At 37.0% G+C, this 16,888-nt stretch overlaps 2 protein-coding genes across 2 annotated transcripts in view; both read left to right on the top strand.

Annotated features, from left to right (window-relative positions):
* The first annotated feature begins 1,692 nt into the window (after nucleotides 1-1,692).
* Nucleotides 1,693-10,939, top strand: LOC107265547 (putative fatty acyl-CoA reductase CG5065). The gene is made up of 9 exons (XM_015735131.2): nucleotides 1,693-1,839; nucleotides 7,664-7,870; nucleotides 7,969-8,166; nucleotides 8,339-8,535; nucleotides 8,599-8,708; nucleotides 8,795-8,993; nucleotides 9,059-9,298; nucleotides 9,410-9,667; nucleotides 9,732-10,939. The coding sequence occupies exons 2-9, from the start codon at nucleotides 7,673-7,675 to the stop codon at nucleotides 9,892-9,894; spliced, it is 1,563 nt and encodes a 520-aa protein (XP_015590617.1). The 5' UTR covers nucleotides 1,693-1,839; nucleotides 7,664-7,672; the 3' UTR covers nucleotides 9,895-10,939.
* Nucleotides 10,940-15,770: 4,831 nt separating this feature from the next.
* The window catches only part of LOC107265530 (otoferlin), a 22,123-nt gene continuing 21,005 nt past the window's right edge, over nucleotides 15,771-16,888 (top strand). The window contains exon 1 of the mRNA XM_015735084.2: nucleotides 15,771-15,849. Coding sequence (XP_015590570.1) covers nucleotides 15,771-15,849 — 79 coding nt within the window. The remainder of the gene's footprint in view (nucleotides 15,850-16,888) is intronic.

Raw genomic sequence — 16,888 nt, 5'->3', positions numbered from 1 at the left:
ATGTGTATCTTGGAATTAACAATTCTATAGCTTTGTAAGAGAAAAAGGTAAGTGAATAAATAACTAATGGGAAATAATAGTTTATGTGAATTTACATTGTACCAAATTAGCATAGAGCAATGACTGTATTAAAAAGACTGTAGCAGAGGCTAAGAAACTTCATAGTAGGCAGTGAGAGTCAGGTAATAGTTTTTCTATAATATATAGGGTGAATATTATGTAAAGGGTAAGTACAGTAGTAGAGCCATATGTATTCTTATGTGTATCTTGGAATTAATAATTTTATAGCTTTGTAAGAGATAAAGGTAAGTGAGTAACTAAGTATTGGGAAATAATAGTTTCTGTGAATTTAAATACATTATACTAAATTAGCATAGAGCAATGACTCTATTAAAAAGACTGTAGCAGAGCAGAAAATCTTCATACTAATTAGTGGGTGTAAATTATCAGTTCGATTCCTGATTATAACTTGTTTTTGGAAGTTCCCAGCGCATTCTGGCGGTTCTTTGGACAAATTAATCATAACGGGGAGAGCCGGGCACCCTATTGTAATATATAGGGTAGTACAGTAGTAGTAAACCTGAATTTGATTCTATCGTTAGAAATCAATAGAAATTGTCGTTTGCTACATTCAGTTGCTAGAATACTTTTGAACGAGCCTGTATGTTTGTGTATTACAACAGACTGTTTACGGGGCATAGAAAAGAGAGAGAAAAATGATGGAAAAGATACACAAACTGTGTTTGAGTACATTTGAATTTTGTTGAGTCATTCAAATTGCGTCAGTCTTTGAATAATCTTCAAATGGTCGTTATTTGTGAAGCTGGTGACACCTTTTAATTTTTTTTTCTTCCACGAGAAAACTTTTATTCCAAACTTGAATTTTTTCGATTATTTACAGTTTCTGTCATGCGAATCATTATGGAAATTTGTGTAGTTTATTGTTTTAATTAAATTTGACCGTCAGGATATTTTATTAGTCATTAACAATTTAAATCTTAAAGCTACCGATGGAGTAATTACAAAATCTGAAGACAGGCAGGAATATTGCAAAAAAGTGACTTGTGAACAAAAATTCCATATAAAAATCAAACACGGTATTGATATCGATTGATTTTTATATATCAGCAAGTTATGATTTCAGGATAATGATGTTTGTACTGTCCGACCATTACGAGAAAATCGATTTGCGTCATTTAATTGTCAAAGCAAAAAAACATGTCGGGTCAAGGAAATTTATACGGAGTCACAGAAACAGGCGTGAGATCTACGCATAAAAAAAAATTACCTATGAAAAACATGAAAGGGAAATGATCCCTAGGAATTTTTGTGAAATCCGCTAAAAAGCAAATAACAAAAAATTAAACTATTTTTTTTACGACAATTTCGCAAATTATATTTTTCGCCAATACTATCTAAGAATGGCCTATGTAACGGGAGAACTAAAACAAAAAAATAATAGACAAAAATATTTAATGAGAAATTCGAAAGGAGGAAATTTAACCAAAACCAAAAAAACAATGGTCCTCTTTTACAAGATAAAAAATATAGCAAATGTCATTGCGAGGTGGGTTTATATTTTTTTTCCGTATAACATACAAAAGTAAAACGGCATAGAGAACGAAGAAATTGTATTCCCGCTTACGAGCCTAGGTGGGGAACTCGCGACTAGTTATAACTGTACTTTTGTACGGGCTACTTCAGCTCTCCGTGAAGTTGGCTGCAGTTCACGACCAACCGCCGCGACCGTCTGTTGTCCTCGATCGAGGATCTCGGAGCAGCGTTTGAGTGATCGCAAGAAGTTTTGTTTGTTTCGTTGGCAAAGGTCTGCGACATCAGGTGTGTACAAAGTCGAAGCCATTAAATGATTATTAATAACGATTCACGAAACGTCATACGAGTCATGAAATATTTTTCTAAACAATGACGATATCTAAACAATATCGAGGAAGTATTTCTTTGTCACTTAATGATTTATGAAAACAGTACCTAATGACCGGCGATTAAGTTTTAAGTGGGAGGTGGGTCAGTTGAATTTTCATTATTTCCCGTGTTTTGTATATTTTTCTTCGAGATCATTTTCTCCGGGATATTACGTGCGCTTGAATTTTGTCATTAATTATTTTAATGATCATTATAACGTCAGTGCGCGTTTCGTAATGATTTTTGTTGTCATTTGTTACCTTGTTGATTTCTAATTGACGTTTTTGTTCATCGAATTAATTATATGGTCCGGAAAATTTATTAGATTTTTAAGATTTGTGTATGGACCGCTTGTTTAGGATCGTGCTGTACAATCATTTCATGATTTTTTAGTCCGGTCAAAATATTCGTCGAATATGTATATTCGAAACGTCATTGAATTTGACTTGGAAGAATTTTGTATTATACTGTGCGGAAATGTTTTTTTTTTGTTATTATTAAGCTGCAGATTGTTAAGAAAAAAAAAATTTTATTTTACATCCTTTCGTCATTCGGATCACTTGGTGATTTTTTGCGTTATTACGCAAAGGATATTACGCGCAACCTTATTGGGTTATTTAACCTGTACTATATTGACGTTCTCGTTGGAGCACGTGTCCGATAATTTGAAGAGACAACGAAGTTTAAAAGTGTCAAAAGATCCATTGAAAATTGTCATTGAAGTTACCAGAGATGATTTTGGACGTCATCTTTTTTGGTTACAATATTTCGAGAAAATATCGAACAAGGTTTCAATTATTTTTTCTAAGTGTCAAATTGCCCCAAAAAATCTCTTTTTTTTAATATATACAGACATTGACCATAAACCTATATCTTTTTACGGTCAAGGATCGATCGGATATATTAACTTTTAGTATGAAGCCTACGGGCGAAATTAAATTAATTAAGTTTTCAAACAAAAGTTATGTAACCACTCAATTGCGTAACTCGTACACAGATCAGATTCTTGTGGTTGAGTGAATCATCTTGGAATCTGCGTTAAGTCTCAGTGGTTAATTTTGAACGTATATGCGTTTTTATTGATTTTTCAATGATAAAATTAATATTAACAAAAATTCGTATTATCTTAGTGGAAAAACCAGGCGAAAATTGATAACAAATTTTCAATCTGACTAATGTCTCTGTTAATTCTCATTATGAGTAGTCTGCAATGAATTGGTCTATAATTATTTAGATACCTCAATGAAAAAAATTTTTCAAAATTTTGATGTCATTTTCAAAACCACCGAGATACGAGAAACTCAAAATTACGAATAATAATATAATCTTTCGAGTCATTAGGGTCGATGCTCTCTCGGAATAAGATCAAGTCTCTCGGTTCTTTTCTTCGTCAGACAATCCACACGCGGGCGGCCAGTTTGACACTGGAGAAAAATGCAGACATGAAAGTAAATGACATTCTGAGATAAAAATTTACAAAATAACAATACAAAATGTACATCTTGACTTAAACATTGAAATATCCAAAAAGGCAAAGATATCGAAAAACAATAATTTATTTTCCATAATCCTCCTCGTGTTTGTTCACCACGAAAAAAAAAAACAATCGAATTATCGTAAATCCCGATTTATGAAATTAAAATTACGAACCCTGCGGCTATCTGTCATTATGTATTTACGTATCACGATTTCATCAAGGTCCAAATATCATCGAGTGAATCGACCTCGCATAATTTAACACGTAATTTATATTTATGAGATTCCTCGATCTGTCTCGAACTTTTTTCAAAAAATTATTTCGTTCGAAAAGTTTTCTAATTCAAATTTCCCTCGTGTGACACTTACTTTCGATATTTCATTCACTGATACTTCCCACGGAATATATTCCGATATACATGTATATTAATAATAATAACAACAACGAATTTATCAATCTGCCCAACAATCCATGTAGACAGACATTATACGGATTACGTATTAGTATTTATTTCAGTCGCGAGACTTACGATGGAAATAAACTTTCGCAGTTACTTTCACCAGAGACTACTAAAGTGTATGCTGGTTACGCAACAAAGTGTTTATGTATATAGTACTCTATTATATATGTATATTTTTCAATAAAATTTATAAATACATTTTGCTGTAGGTGCATTTAATTTTTTCGGACATTCGCGCCTACGTATCGCAGACACGTTTGCAACGTTAAAATTGCATAGTGCATGTAGAAGTCTGTATTATATGGAGCGTGTCAATTTAACCGGGATTAAAACCGGTTTCCGGAGCTAGAAAAATTTGTAGCCGGAGAAACGCAAGTGAGCGCATTTAGGTAATCGAGAAAGTTCTTCAATTTTGCATTTTTGCAGTCGATCGTCGATGCAATTTTTTATTTATACCTAGGTGCGTGTGTGCGCGACTCGAGTGAAGAAGAAATGCAATAAACTTTGCACGGCCGATGCATTGAGATGCACCGTGACAAAAAATTCTTGACACATGTACCTGGGTTTGAATCGTCGATTGAAACCATGCGACGTTGATTACTTATGTTTCAGATTAATCGAAAAAAAGATTGGACAACTCCCACGAAAATAATTTTATTTAACTCGTGCACGAAAAACCCTACTTTTCGTGCCTCCAAAGTCTGGCAAAAGTGGCGCTTTATAACTAAGGATACGATAAAAATGCTGCGCATGCGCGAATCCCCCCAATTTTACATTATCGCACTAGTACCTTCTTCTCGCACTAGTGCGATAAAGTAAACTTTGTTCTCGCGCGCTGGCATGAAATGCATTCAGTTTGGCAGCCTTCCTTGCTCTCCTTATGGCTGCCTCCTCCGATGAAGAGATGTTCCAGTCACTTTGGAGGCACATAAAGTAGCGTTTTTCAAGCATTCGTTACAGAAAATATTACGCGATACTGGTACAATAAAGCGAACATTATACGCAGATCGCACAGGTTTGTCACACACGCCGCACTCGTAAAACAAGCAGCACTCGCCTGCGACTCGTGCGACCAACTTCACCGCCTATCTATAAAGTTCGCTTTCTCGCACTCGTATCGCAAAGTACTAATGTATCTAATTTATATAAAGATATATATATATTGTATCAAAAAAGTTATTAAAATATAATAATTAAATTTTAGTTGTATCATTTTTGTTTTTCTTTTTTTCTCTAAATATACTTCACATGCTTTACAGGCATAATGTACGCATAATGTTATGCATAATATGTACGCATATATTGGCATACATATACGTGTAGGGATTGGATATTACAAGCAGTTATTTTCTTGTAAAATCTAACTTTTCTTTATTAAAGGAACAAAATAACATTTAGCATCAAAGAATATTACGACGTATCTATCTTTTGTTTTTTCTCTTTCTCCGCACACACTCCCTACTCGCTCGCCTTTGTTTCACTACTCTCTACGACGTCCCCACTCTTCTTTCCTCCCCACCCCTTGGTCCTTCCAGACCCTTCTGGACTTCGACATCCCCACTACTGCCGCTGCTGGGTCCTACTCTATTACTATATCCGACATACGTATGTACATGCTCTTTAGGGCATTAGAATACAACATATATTTTACATCTAGTTTACAGCGTGCTTTCCTTTGCCTTTAATTTTTTCCTCGCTTCATCCTCTTAACTTACTTATTTATTCGTCGCGCAGAAACTCTTTGCATTTTTTTACTGCATTTTTTTTTCTTTTCCAATTATTCGACTTTGTCCACCCACCACTTCTCTCCTTGCTTTCTCATACACTAGGCTGCACTCAGATAAAATCGGTTCGATCTCTCCTTTCCAACAATCTCTTCTACTCCTCTCGTCCGTTCCCACCTTCTAAAACCATCTCCACTTTCTTTCTTTGGTCACCTGGGCACTATCCAGTACCAGGTTAAACTCTCGATACTCATACGTCATATATTCTCCATAGCCTCCACACGCAATTTGCATTCCTGTTTAGGAAAATCCTCAATTCCTCATCTTACCACATTGCCATATCTCATTCTTGCCCACTGCTCTCCGTCTTTGGCTATTAAGATAAAATCGGTTCGATCTCTCCTTTCCAACAATCTCTTCTACTCCTTTCGTCCGTTCCCACCTTCTAAAACCATCTCCACTTTCTTTGGTCACCTGGGTACTATCCAGTACCAGGTTAAACTCTCGATACTCATACGTCATATATTCTCCATAGCCCCCACACACAATTTGCATTCCTGTTCAGGAAAATCCTCAATTCCTCATCTTACCACATTTTCATATCTCATTCTTGCCCATTGCTCTTCGTCTTTGTCTATTTTCGCTCTCGGTACTCCAGCAGGCCCAGACCTTCCCTGCGCCACTTGTACTCCGGGCGGCGCTTGGAGTTTTCTTTTCGGCACCAAGTCCTTTAATTATTTGATCCCTGGTCGTCTCGCAGTCTTCGTCAAGTCCCGTTTCCAATATTTCCCTGTCGCTCTTCATCCCTACATTTTCCATCGATTTGGCGTCTTTCACTCTTTTGAACGTTGCTTTAAGACCTTTTTGCCCGTCTCGATGCCTTTTCGTTTCTTCGGTTCACTAGCTGCTTTTTTAAAGCAGATTTTCGACAACCTCGTGTCCGATCCCATATATGCCACACATGCCATGTCCCATCGGCATGTGTAATAAATAAATTTTTAAATAAATTTAAAATATATATTATCGCGGGGGCGCTGGAGAGTTTCTTTGAGATCTTCGAAATGCCCTGCAGACGTCTTATGGAAGTCCATGACTTTTCTTTCGAAACTCGAACAACAATATATTATCGAGTTCCTAATTAGCAATGCAAATTAACGGAATCTTTTGTTTTACAAGAACGCGCTAATGGAGCCTACGGTTGCATTGATCGCACGTGACAGAAGAAAGGAAAGCAAGACAAAAAAATAAACGATGCTCTCGGATGATCCAAAGGCGCAATCGCGCAATTTGTAATAATAATTTTTCGCACGCAACAAGAGTCATGACATTTTTTTTTCTACTATAAGTTAAATCGGCAAACCGATGTCGCATGTTTCGTGTGACTCATCGGGTCAGCCGGAATAACAAAAAAATCTATTCATTCACTAAACTCGAATAAGAAATTTCTATATTGTCACTGCAAAATGAGATTTTGCAAAAATATTTTTTCACGAATTTCCATATATTTGTAAATTTACAAAATCTTTCAACATACCCACATATATGTACGCACGATAATTATACATGATTAATATACCAAAGCACCTTGACATTATTTTTAAATTTACTCATCGCTAATAATAATAATAAAACTAATTGAAAAATTTACTGCAATCCCAGTCACTGAATCTCCATCGCCATCATTAATCACGCAAAAACTCATGAAAATATCTACGCTCGAGTACTCATGCCCTTTCGATGCCTTTCACTGATTTTCACTTTTCGAACAGATGCGCGTACACGATAATTCCTCGGCTGCAGCATCCGAGCGGTTAATATCATTACAATTGCTATAGGAATGTATGGTGCAAAAGTCCACATTGACACTTACGTAATACCCGCACACAATCCATACGAAGCTGACGTAGTGTCGCAAAATCAATTTTGAAATGATGAAAAAAAATTAAAAAAATTTTTTTTTTTTTCATCGTCATCAATAACCGTTTTTCCCCCCTTCACTTTCGATCAGTCATTTATTCGTAAAGGTCTTTCGAGCCCTCGGGTACAGTCGATGAAGAAAATCTTCTTGTAACGTTACAGTGCAGCATCATGAGCAATCTCAGCGAGATACAGTCCTTTTTCAAAGGAAGGACCATCTTCATCACCGGAGGTTCTGGTTTAATGGGGAAGGTACTTATAGAGAAGCTACTGTACAGCTGCAGCGATCTTGAGAAGATTTATATACTGCTAAGGCCCAGAAGAGGCCGCTCGCCTGAGATCCGCGTGGACGAGATGTTCAAACTGCCCGTAAGTCATTTTTCGAAATAAAATTCATGTGATTATTATTCAAAATCGTTAATGAAATTGGATTTTTTAAATAATTGAAAGTTAATATACTTTTTTAGATGTTCAACAGAATTCGTAAAACCAAGCCGAGCGTGATGAAGAAGTTGGTACCTTTTCAAGGTGACGTCACTATGGACAAATTGGGCCTTACCGACGAACAGCAGGAACGTCTGGTCAACGAAGTCAGCGTTATTTTTCATTGCGCCGCGACGCTTAGGCTCGAAGCTAAGCTTAAGGACGCCATTGAGATGAATACGGTATATTTCATTTGGTTGCGTGTATCGTAAAATTTTTCGGATCTTAGACGAGTGGACTATAGTGCGTTTGAAAAAAATAGTAGGAACCTAGTGTAGACTGGAAAAAATTTTTTTTCGAATATTCTCAGATTATTTTTACACGTTCAAGAGAATTTGTTTTTTGGTCCTCAAGGTTGGCACGAAGAGGATATTGGAATTGAGTAAACAGATCAAGGGCCTTAAGGCCCTGGTCCATCTGAGCACTGCGTTCTGTCACGTTGACCAGGAGGAACTTGGCGAAAGGGTCTACGATGCTCCTGATGATCCGCGTGACGTGATGCGATTGGTACAGTGGATGGATGAAAGCGCAATTGACCTTATAACACCGAAGTAATTAAAAAAATTTTTTTTTAAAATTAATTATAAAAATTTGATAATGCCCATTAATCATAGGTTGCTGGATCCTCATCCTAATACTTATACGTACTCGAAGCGATTGGCTGAAAAATTAGTGGCTGATGAATATGCGAATTTACCGTGCAGCATCGCAAGGCCATCGATAGGTAATCGATAAAATATTAACATATGGACAATTCAATCCGACGAATAATCGATAACGTTCAAATGATTGATTCAAATTTATCGACAGTGACTCCAGCTTGGGCCGAACCACTGCCCGGGTGGGTGGACAGTTTGAATGGGCCTGTGGGCCTTATAGTAGGTGCTGGGAAAGGTGTCATCAGGTCAATGCATTGCAATGCTAATTATCATGCCGAGGTCATACCTGTTGACCTTGCTATAAACGCACTGATAGCCATCGCCTTTAAAATCGGATCGGCCGTCGAGAAGTGAGTGGGAAAATTGTGAAATTTGAAAAAAAATATTAATTTTAATAACCAAATTTTGTCATCAGGCCCAAAAATATTCCCGTTTATAATATCACGCAAAGTGGCGTATTGCCCATAAAGTGGGGCGAGGTCTTGGAAAAAGGGAAAAAGGTCGCTTATCAATATCCCTTTGAGGGCGCCATCTGGTATCCGGATGGAGACATCAGAAGCAGTAAATTTATTCACAATCTCTTTGTCTTCTTCTTTCATCTAATCCCTGCGTACTTTATCGACTTTCTGATGCTTATTTTCCGACAGAAACGCTTGTGAGTTCCAAAATTCAATAACGTATAAAAATTCGACATTTAAAAAAATTCTTTTTATTTTTTATTTATTCCAATGTATGTATATATCTTTCGTTTTTTTTTTATTTTTAGTATGGTTCGAATCCAAAAACGCATCACTGATGGTCTCGAACTTCTGCAATACTTCACCACGCGCGAATGGGTCTTTCATAATACAAATTTATTAATATTATGGGGCGACATGAGTCCCAAAGATAAGGAATTATTTCCCATTGATTTCTTAGTACTGGACGAGGTGGAATATCTGAAAAAAATTATTTTGGGCGCAAGGCAGTATTGCATGAAGGAAGACCTGTCGACATTGCCACGAGCGCGTATGCATCAGAAAATGTAAGTGGGTTGAATATTTTTAAATTAAAAAATTTTGTTAAAAATATTTCTCTTATCTCCCTAGGCTCTACGTAATCCACAACATAGCCGTCTACTCGTTCTATTTCGGAATTCTTTACTACGTTTATCGGCACTTCGAAGCCACCAGAGTGACTTTGGATTTTGTCACGGAAAAATTAAAAGTATTGCCAATCGTCGGAGGCCTTGTGGAAAAGGCGCATATCTAAAGATTTTTTTAATCATGCCATTTTTTTTCAATTTACTTCATCCAGCCATCTATGCATATTAAGTTACTCGAGCACGTTTTTGGGCAAGATAAAAAAAAGTCAAAAAGGGTCACCTAACTATTTTTTCGCGATGCTTTCGCTTCTGTAACATTGATCTTACGTATACAATAATGATAATAGTAACGGTAATTAGTAGTGATAACAGCTTCGGATAGATCTAAAGGCAGATGGCCTGTACGAGCTTTAAACAATTTTTTATTTTTATTACATAGGCCTGTAGTACCTTTAGATGTATGTAATTCGCGTATAATAATGATAATATAAACGAGAGTATGTTATTTTGGGTGATAAGAGATTAGAGCTAAAAATAGCGAATTCGAACATCGAGAACAAATGAAACCTCTGTAAACGTCTAAGGGTTGAGATACAGGGTGTCCTGAAACGAACGCATGCGAATAACATGCTCCTAATCCTTGGGTAAAAAAAAACATTTTACATTTAAGTACACAAGGATTTCTGTGTCCTTATAACGGTCATTTCGTCAATCTAAAACTTTATGAACATGAGACTTGAAAAATGTTACGAACAAATGAACCCTGCTTAATCGCGGCAATTTGTCAAAACTTTTTGTAAATATATGTACATTGATTTCTTTATATAAATAAAAATCTATTAATTTCCGTACGCAATGGCGTACGCGCATTGCGATGAAACAGAGCCCGTAAACGAAAAGTCGGTTTTTTCATCGTCGTGAGTTTTGTTCTTTGAAAGAGGCCATTCGATTTTTTTCTATACACCCTATACATAGATATACATATATACCAATAATATTTAAGAACTTTATATAGACGATGCTAAGAGCTAGTAACGAAAATATCTTTAAAAAGAAAATTTGAAATTATAAACGTAACCAAATGTTCTTCTAGTTTTTCGATTAGATAATAAGATTAAGCTCAATTATTATATCCGCGATGAATCATGCTAGAATGATTTTTTTATATATGCTTATAAATATAATCGGTGGAATAAAAAGATGTATCGACGAGCAAATGAATTTTCAATAACAGTGCCTGATGTAGGTCTTGGCTAATTAAATAACGAGTGCGTTATCAGTAAAATTATATATTAAAGACTACAGCTACACGTGATTACAGTTCACTTCGCTATGGACTGAAAGAGTACTGTGCACTATGGGCAGTACAGGGTGTCAAAAGAAAATATAATTTAAGGACTACGTTCGAGCCGAACGAGAATATGGAGTATATGCTCCATATATCTACATAAGCCATATCAGGTATCTACCGTATAATAGGAAAAGACTGCATTTTTTTTTTATGTTTACCAGCACCGGAAATCTTTATCTTTTTGAATTTAGTCTAGCACTTCCCGTGCTTAAACACTGATAGGTGCTTGACGCCTTAGTGCAAAGGGTTGTTTGGTACTGTGACGTTTTCGATAGTGCAATTTCGTATGCTCCTTATGACTGTGCAAAATGGAGACGTGGGTAGGTGCTCGACGCTGAGGTTTTTAAGAATTTTGGCGACACAAGATTAAACGATAAGATAAAATCACAGGTATTTATTAAAATATCGACAGAAGGTAAAACTGTAATTGGCAAACGATAAATATCAATAAAAGTGTCGGTAATGTAGGAAATGTTTGTCAGAGTAAGGCCTAGTGAAGTTTACTAGTGAAAATGCTCACCTCGGGACTTTGACAAAATTTTTTACTCGACCTACTCGGCAGAATGCCATGCGCCGTTGGTCAGAGTTTCGAAAAAAGTGATATAACAATATTCTAATCTCAAAAGGCAAAAATTGATATTATCGAGGGAAGATTAAGTTATGAGGAGTTTCTCATCCATCGGATGTTCTTAATAATGGATCAGCCTTCTCGTGATTATTTCTGATAAGTGCACTATCGGTAGATGAGTACCGAAAGGCTGGCTGAACTGTATCTTTGGTGCAGTTATGGTCAAGGGGCAGATAGAAATATTAAAATGTGGGCGTATGCGAACGGGAAGGGAAGTAGGAAATATACAGTAACGTCCAATTGAAGTGCAACACTTGAATTTTTCTACATATCTGTGAAAGTATGACAGATTTCGAAAAACCAATGACATATTTTTTAGGAAATTTCCTTCCCGTTCGAATGGTATAGGTTTTATCCCGATCGGATACAAAATGGCCGAATGGCAGGGGTTGGAGTGAAAAAGTGCATTTTGGAACTTTTTGAAAAATTCGAGATCTAGTAGTTCCGGAAGGAAATTTATATTTCTAATCAGGGCACGAGAGAGAGCATCCTTCGGCATTAAAAAAACACCCCCATTGAACCCCTGTAGGATCACTCTAGGGGGAGTTACACCCCCTTGAAGTGAAAACACTTAAATGGCCATAACTTCCGAACGCGCCGGCCAATCTGGTCCAGTTGTTGCATGATATCATCTTTAATGATACTGCAGATTCTCACAAAAGTATTGTTCTCGAAGATGATCCCGTGACGGAGATCTCGAGATTTCGCAAGTGCACCCGAAGCTTCCCCGCCATTTTTCATTAGGAAAGCGATGAAATAGAAGTTTCATTTTTATCCATGTTGTAGCTGAGATTTCAACGATTAAGACGCGCTTTTAATCATCCAATACGACTACGCTAAGGGGTGCAATTATCCGTTTGAAAAAACGCCTAAATTTTGCGAGTTCCGCTCGAGGCGCTCGGGGGACAAATGCTTGGCGCGTGTGATAGGGTAGTAGTTCAATTGGACGTTACTGTATATAATAAAATGTGTGCGCAGGCTGCTTAATTAGACAAAGCAAAACATTTCGTGCTTGATAATTAGGTTGAACATCACCTAGTCCCGTGGAGTCCGTTCCATTATAAACATGCCTGGGGAAGTTTGAGTTCTGATTGGCGTTTTTGGATTCCTTGAATTTGTTATTTCAGTCGCGTGGGTAGAAAAAATAGACGAAACAGAACAATCTGAGAGAATCGTTTATCTGGGGGAGAAAATTTGTTCGGGTACGAAATTAAATGCTTTGTGCCAGATCAGGATGATAATGCCAAGTCATTAGGTATTGTTCCATTGTTATCCCGGATATAAAAAGAAGGGTCGAACGGAAGGGGTTGTTGCGGATACACTCTTTTAATGAATTCTTTCCCCTTAATTTTGTCATAGTGCATTTAAGTAACTCGAGTGCACTGTTATGCTACTACTGTTTGCTTATTCATTATTTTAATTAAGTTTGGAATATTCAAAAGTTTAATTAATCTTAGTGCCTTAGTTTTACTCTTATTATTATTCCGACACGATTAATCCAATTGGTATTAAAATTAACAGATGTTTACGCAATTGGTAATAATACGAATTGACCATCGATAACCCCAATAACCTTTATGGTTAGTGCTCGGAATTAATAGAGGGGGTTGTAAATTCGTAGTAGGTCGTAACCCAGATGGCGTTAAAATCGGAAGGGTAGGTCATTTCAAATCTGTGACGTATGAGTGTCCACCACAGGACTGCCGGATTTACCTTTTCTTGGGAAGGGGTGCAAAGTAACAGCTATTGGTACGGCCCAACTCAATGTGATGGCGCTGCTGTAGACCACCAGGCCGAGCCACCCCCTACTATTGATCCACCCCCGCATAACCAAAAAACCATTCCTAGTCGAAGGAGCCCGAGGATTGACCTTTTGAACATCCGTCACGTTTGCTTAGGATTTTTGGGTTACTTTTTTTTTTATATCTTCTACATTCTTCCTTGCTCACTTGGATTCATCCCTTAGTTATTCTCTTCTCACGTTTATCAGTGAATTTGGATTAGTCTTTTTTGACTTTTTTCATTGTATTATTTTCCGTGGCAAAAGTAACTTTGCCAGGGAGTCCTCCTGCGATAACGCTGGGGTATGGATTTTGAAAATTTTTTTTACATGGGATGCTCTCTGATATGCCTTTGACCAGACGTGGTACTTGTGGCATTGATTAGAGGGTAAGAAAAAGAAAATTAAGGGTGGCTATTATATCATTATGTAAGGCATGTGACGAGTATAAAAATTATAGGCGGTTGTCTCCGGGGAGATTAATTTTTTTTTTTTTTATGAAAGCGTCATAAAGCTAGAGATCTTTTTTTAGTCAAAGTACACAGGAGAGTTCGAGGGGTTATATTCTACCGCAAGAATGTCGGTTAAATTACACCCTTGATGTATTCATAGAATAGAAGGGAATTCGGGTTTTGATATGATTCATGGAAAAATGACTTGCGTCATTCTCGCGACGCAGGGTTTCTATAATATACTCTAAAAAAAAATCCACCCTCCGTTGTTAATATTTAATGATATATCGAGTACGAGCAAAGGTCATGTTTAAAATTGCAAAAATAAGTATTTCAATATAATTTCCCAACATTGATTAATATACGTTTTCCAAATGTTGCCTCTTTATCCGAGTAAGCGGCACGCAAAAATAAATTATTTTCACGAACTTTTCTATCTGGCTACTTTATTTTCATTTATTTGGGCTTTCATAAAATTCAGCAACACTTTCAAAATCACAACTCACTCCATTTTTTATCCCTAAAAATATCAAATTTTATATTAGTATTAACGGCCTCTCCTAAGCTCAAGCCTTTGCCGAGTCTCTTGAGTAACCCGTATAAGATCGTAACTAATACGTTTAACAGTACAGGCGCTCGCGTGCCGTAACGGATGCTAAGGGCTCGCAATCAACATATGCAATCTAGCCAAAGAGAAGAAAAGGGTTGAAAAAAAAAAGAAATTTTTCTTGCTGCAAATATTTATTTTCGACCCCTGTATTTACGAAAACCCCGTTTATGAAAACTCACGCGAAAGAGCCCGTGAAAATTTAGACGGCATCCATCCAGATCAACCGGTATCCCACGTAGTAATTGCGATAGAAAATACAAGGGATGAAAAAAGCCGATATAGTAGAACAACCCCTGGGGCAACAGGAAGCGATAAAAAAGATGGTAGAAATAAAAGCCCGAGAGATTTGCTCATCGCCCGTGTTTTTCCCACCCCTAAAAGCCTGTTGCTACTTCTAGTCGTTCCGGCAATCGTTCATCCATCAGAAACCACCCCCTAGTCCCCGGCATTGTACAAGATCTCAAGAGAGGCCAACCTGTGGATCAGTACTATTATTAACCTTGCACTGGCTAAGGGTGAATTAATATTCATCCAAGTACATTCATGACTCTTCATCCCCTGTTGAATAACACGCGATACATATTTCATGGTTTCTCCGTCGTTAAACCCCAAACTAGAGTTTACGATACTCGGTGATAACCTGACGTCACAGATCTGCGACACGTGTATCGCTCCGTACCGCGTTACGAAATTCAACCCTTATTACGTTTGCGATGGTAAAAGAAAAAATTTTTTTTTTTTCAATTCGACGATCCTAAGAAATGTTTTCTCGCGCATACACACCCCACGTACTCCGGTCGCTTCTGCGCATGCGCGGCAACCCTGGTTCACGGAGCATTCGAGGGTAGATTAGGCGCGAACGGTACCAGTTTGACGACGGCAGCCGACGGGGTCGCGTGTCGCTACTGAGAAGCAGCTTTCTTTCACTTGCTTTCTGGCATAATCTTTTTTTTTTTGAATAATTTTCTTCTCCGAGGAATGGTCCATGGACGAGAGACGGCGCGGATCACCAGACGATTTTTTTAAGGGAAAATATTAATTTTGTACGCACCCTGGGCTATTGGTAAATTTTAAGGGCGCAGCACACATGGGATATGCATTTTTTGGAGCTTTTGAATTATTTTTGAGTTTAATGCTCTAGGGGTGCTTTCGAGCGTTTCTCGAGCATGGGATAGAATTAGGGATCAACTGTGATAAAGCTTAGTACATAGAAAAGTGTACAATGGCGCTGGTGGTGACTGTGAAGAATTTTCAAGCTCTTAAGTGCAAGGGTGACAAGGTGGTGAAGATCGATTTTCGAGGTAAAAAATTGTTTTATCATAATTAGATTTTTAGTTTCTTCCCATTGCTGTTATATTATCAATCTTTCTTTTGAAATTATTGGCACGAACCGTTCTACGTGCTTTTTAACGTTGAATATATTTGTAATGGATACACGATATTTAATGCGAACAAAAAAAATCATTTCTCTACAAAATTATTATTAGGTTTCATACGTTCGGTCACTTTGAAGAGGTCAGGCCTCGTTATGTATAAAGTCTGAGAAATCGACGACGCGTTATTAACGAGAAATCGAATTATCGATATGAAATGACAATTTATATCATATTTGTATCTTATCGAATCGAATTTTTTATTTTTCATACTCTATCGTTTGCCCTATTCGATGTAACAGTGTATCTAGTACGTACGGTATAAGGGATGAAAAAAATTCCACGTGACAAGTATATATATATGTTAATATCTATATGCTATTAAAAATAAATATATTCAGATGCGATATATAATATTAAATGTATACAGTGTAATATATCCTGTATACAGACTAGAGAAACGTTATATACACGTATGTAACATATGTATGTATGTATATACGTATGTAACAGAGTAACAAGACAAGATGTATCTCAAGGGAAGTAGAGTTATTAAATTATAAAAAAGAGCCATGGGGTTGAAATAGGGATTAATTGCGTTAAGAATTTCACGAACTTTCTATTATTAGCTGCTCAAGGGTAGTGCGAAATTTTGTCGACGCACGTGGCTCAGAACATTGGCAGCCCTGTTGAATTATTTAGATATGCTCTCTGGCAAAGACGAAGTTACTAACGGAATAAGAGAGGATGAAAAGTTGAATAAGTGTTCAACTTGCGAACTATATATATATATATATATATATATATGTATCTCAAGGGATGAAAGTAGAGGCGAAGAAGTAAAAGAAAGATGAAAGACGTAAAAGAGAAAAAAGTGAAATGGTAGTAGAAGTGTGTTTTTGAGTTCTGCCGTTAAGGGATGGTTGAAGGGTGGGGGGGGGGGAGGGGGTAGGATGTTAGGGAATAC

This window comes from Cephus cinctus, unplaced genomic scaffold, assembly GCF_000341935.2.
Source record: "Cephus cinctus unplaced genomic scaffold, Ccin1 Ccin1_scaffold0228, whole genome shotgun sequence".
Lineage (NCBI taxonomy): Eukaryota > Metazoa > Arthropoda > Insecta > Hymenoptera > Cephidae > Cephus > Cephus cinctus.
Note: the sequence above shows the minus strand (reverse complement) of the source record. Positions and strands in the feature narration are given on the sequence as shown.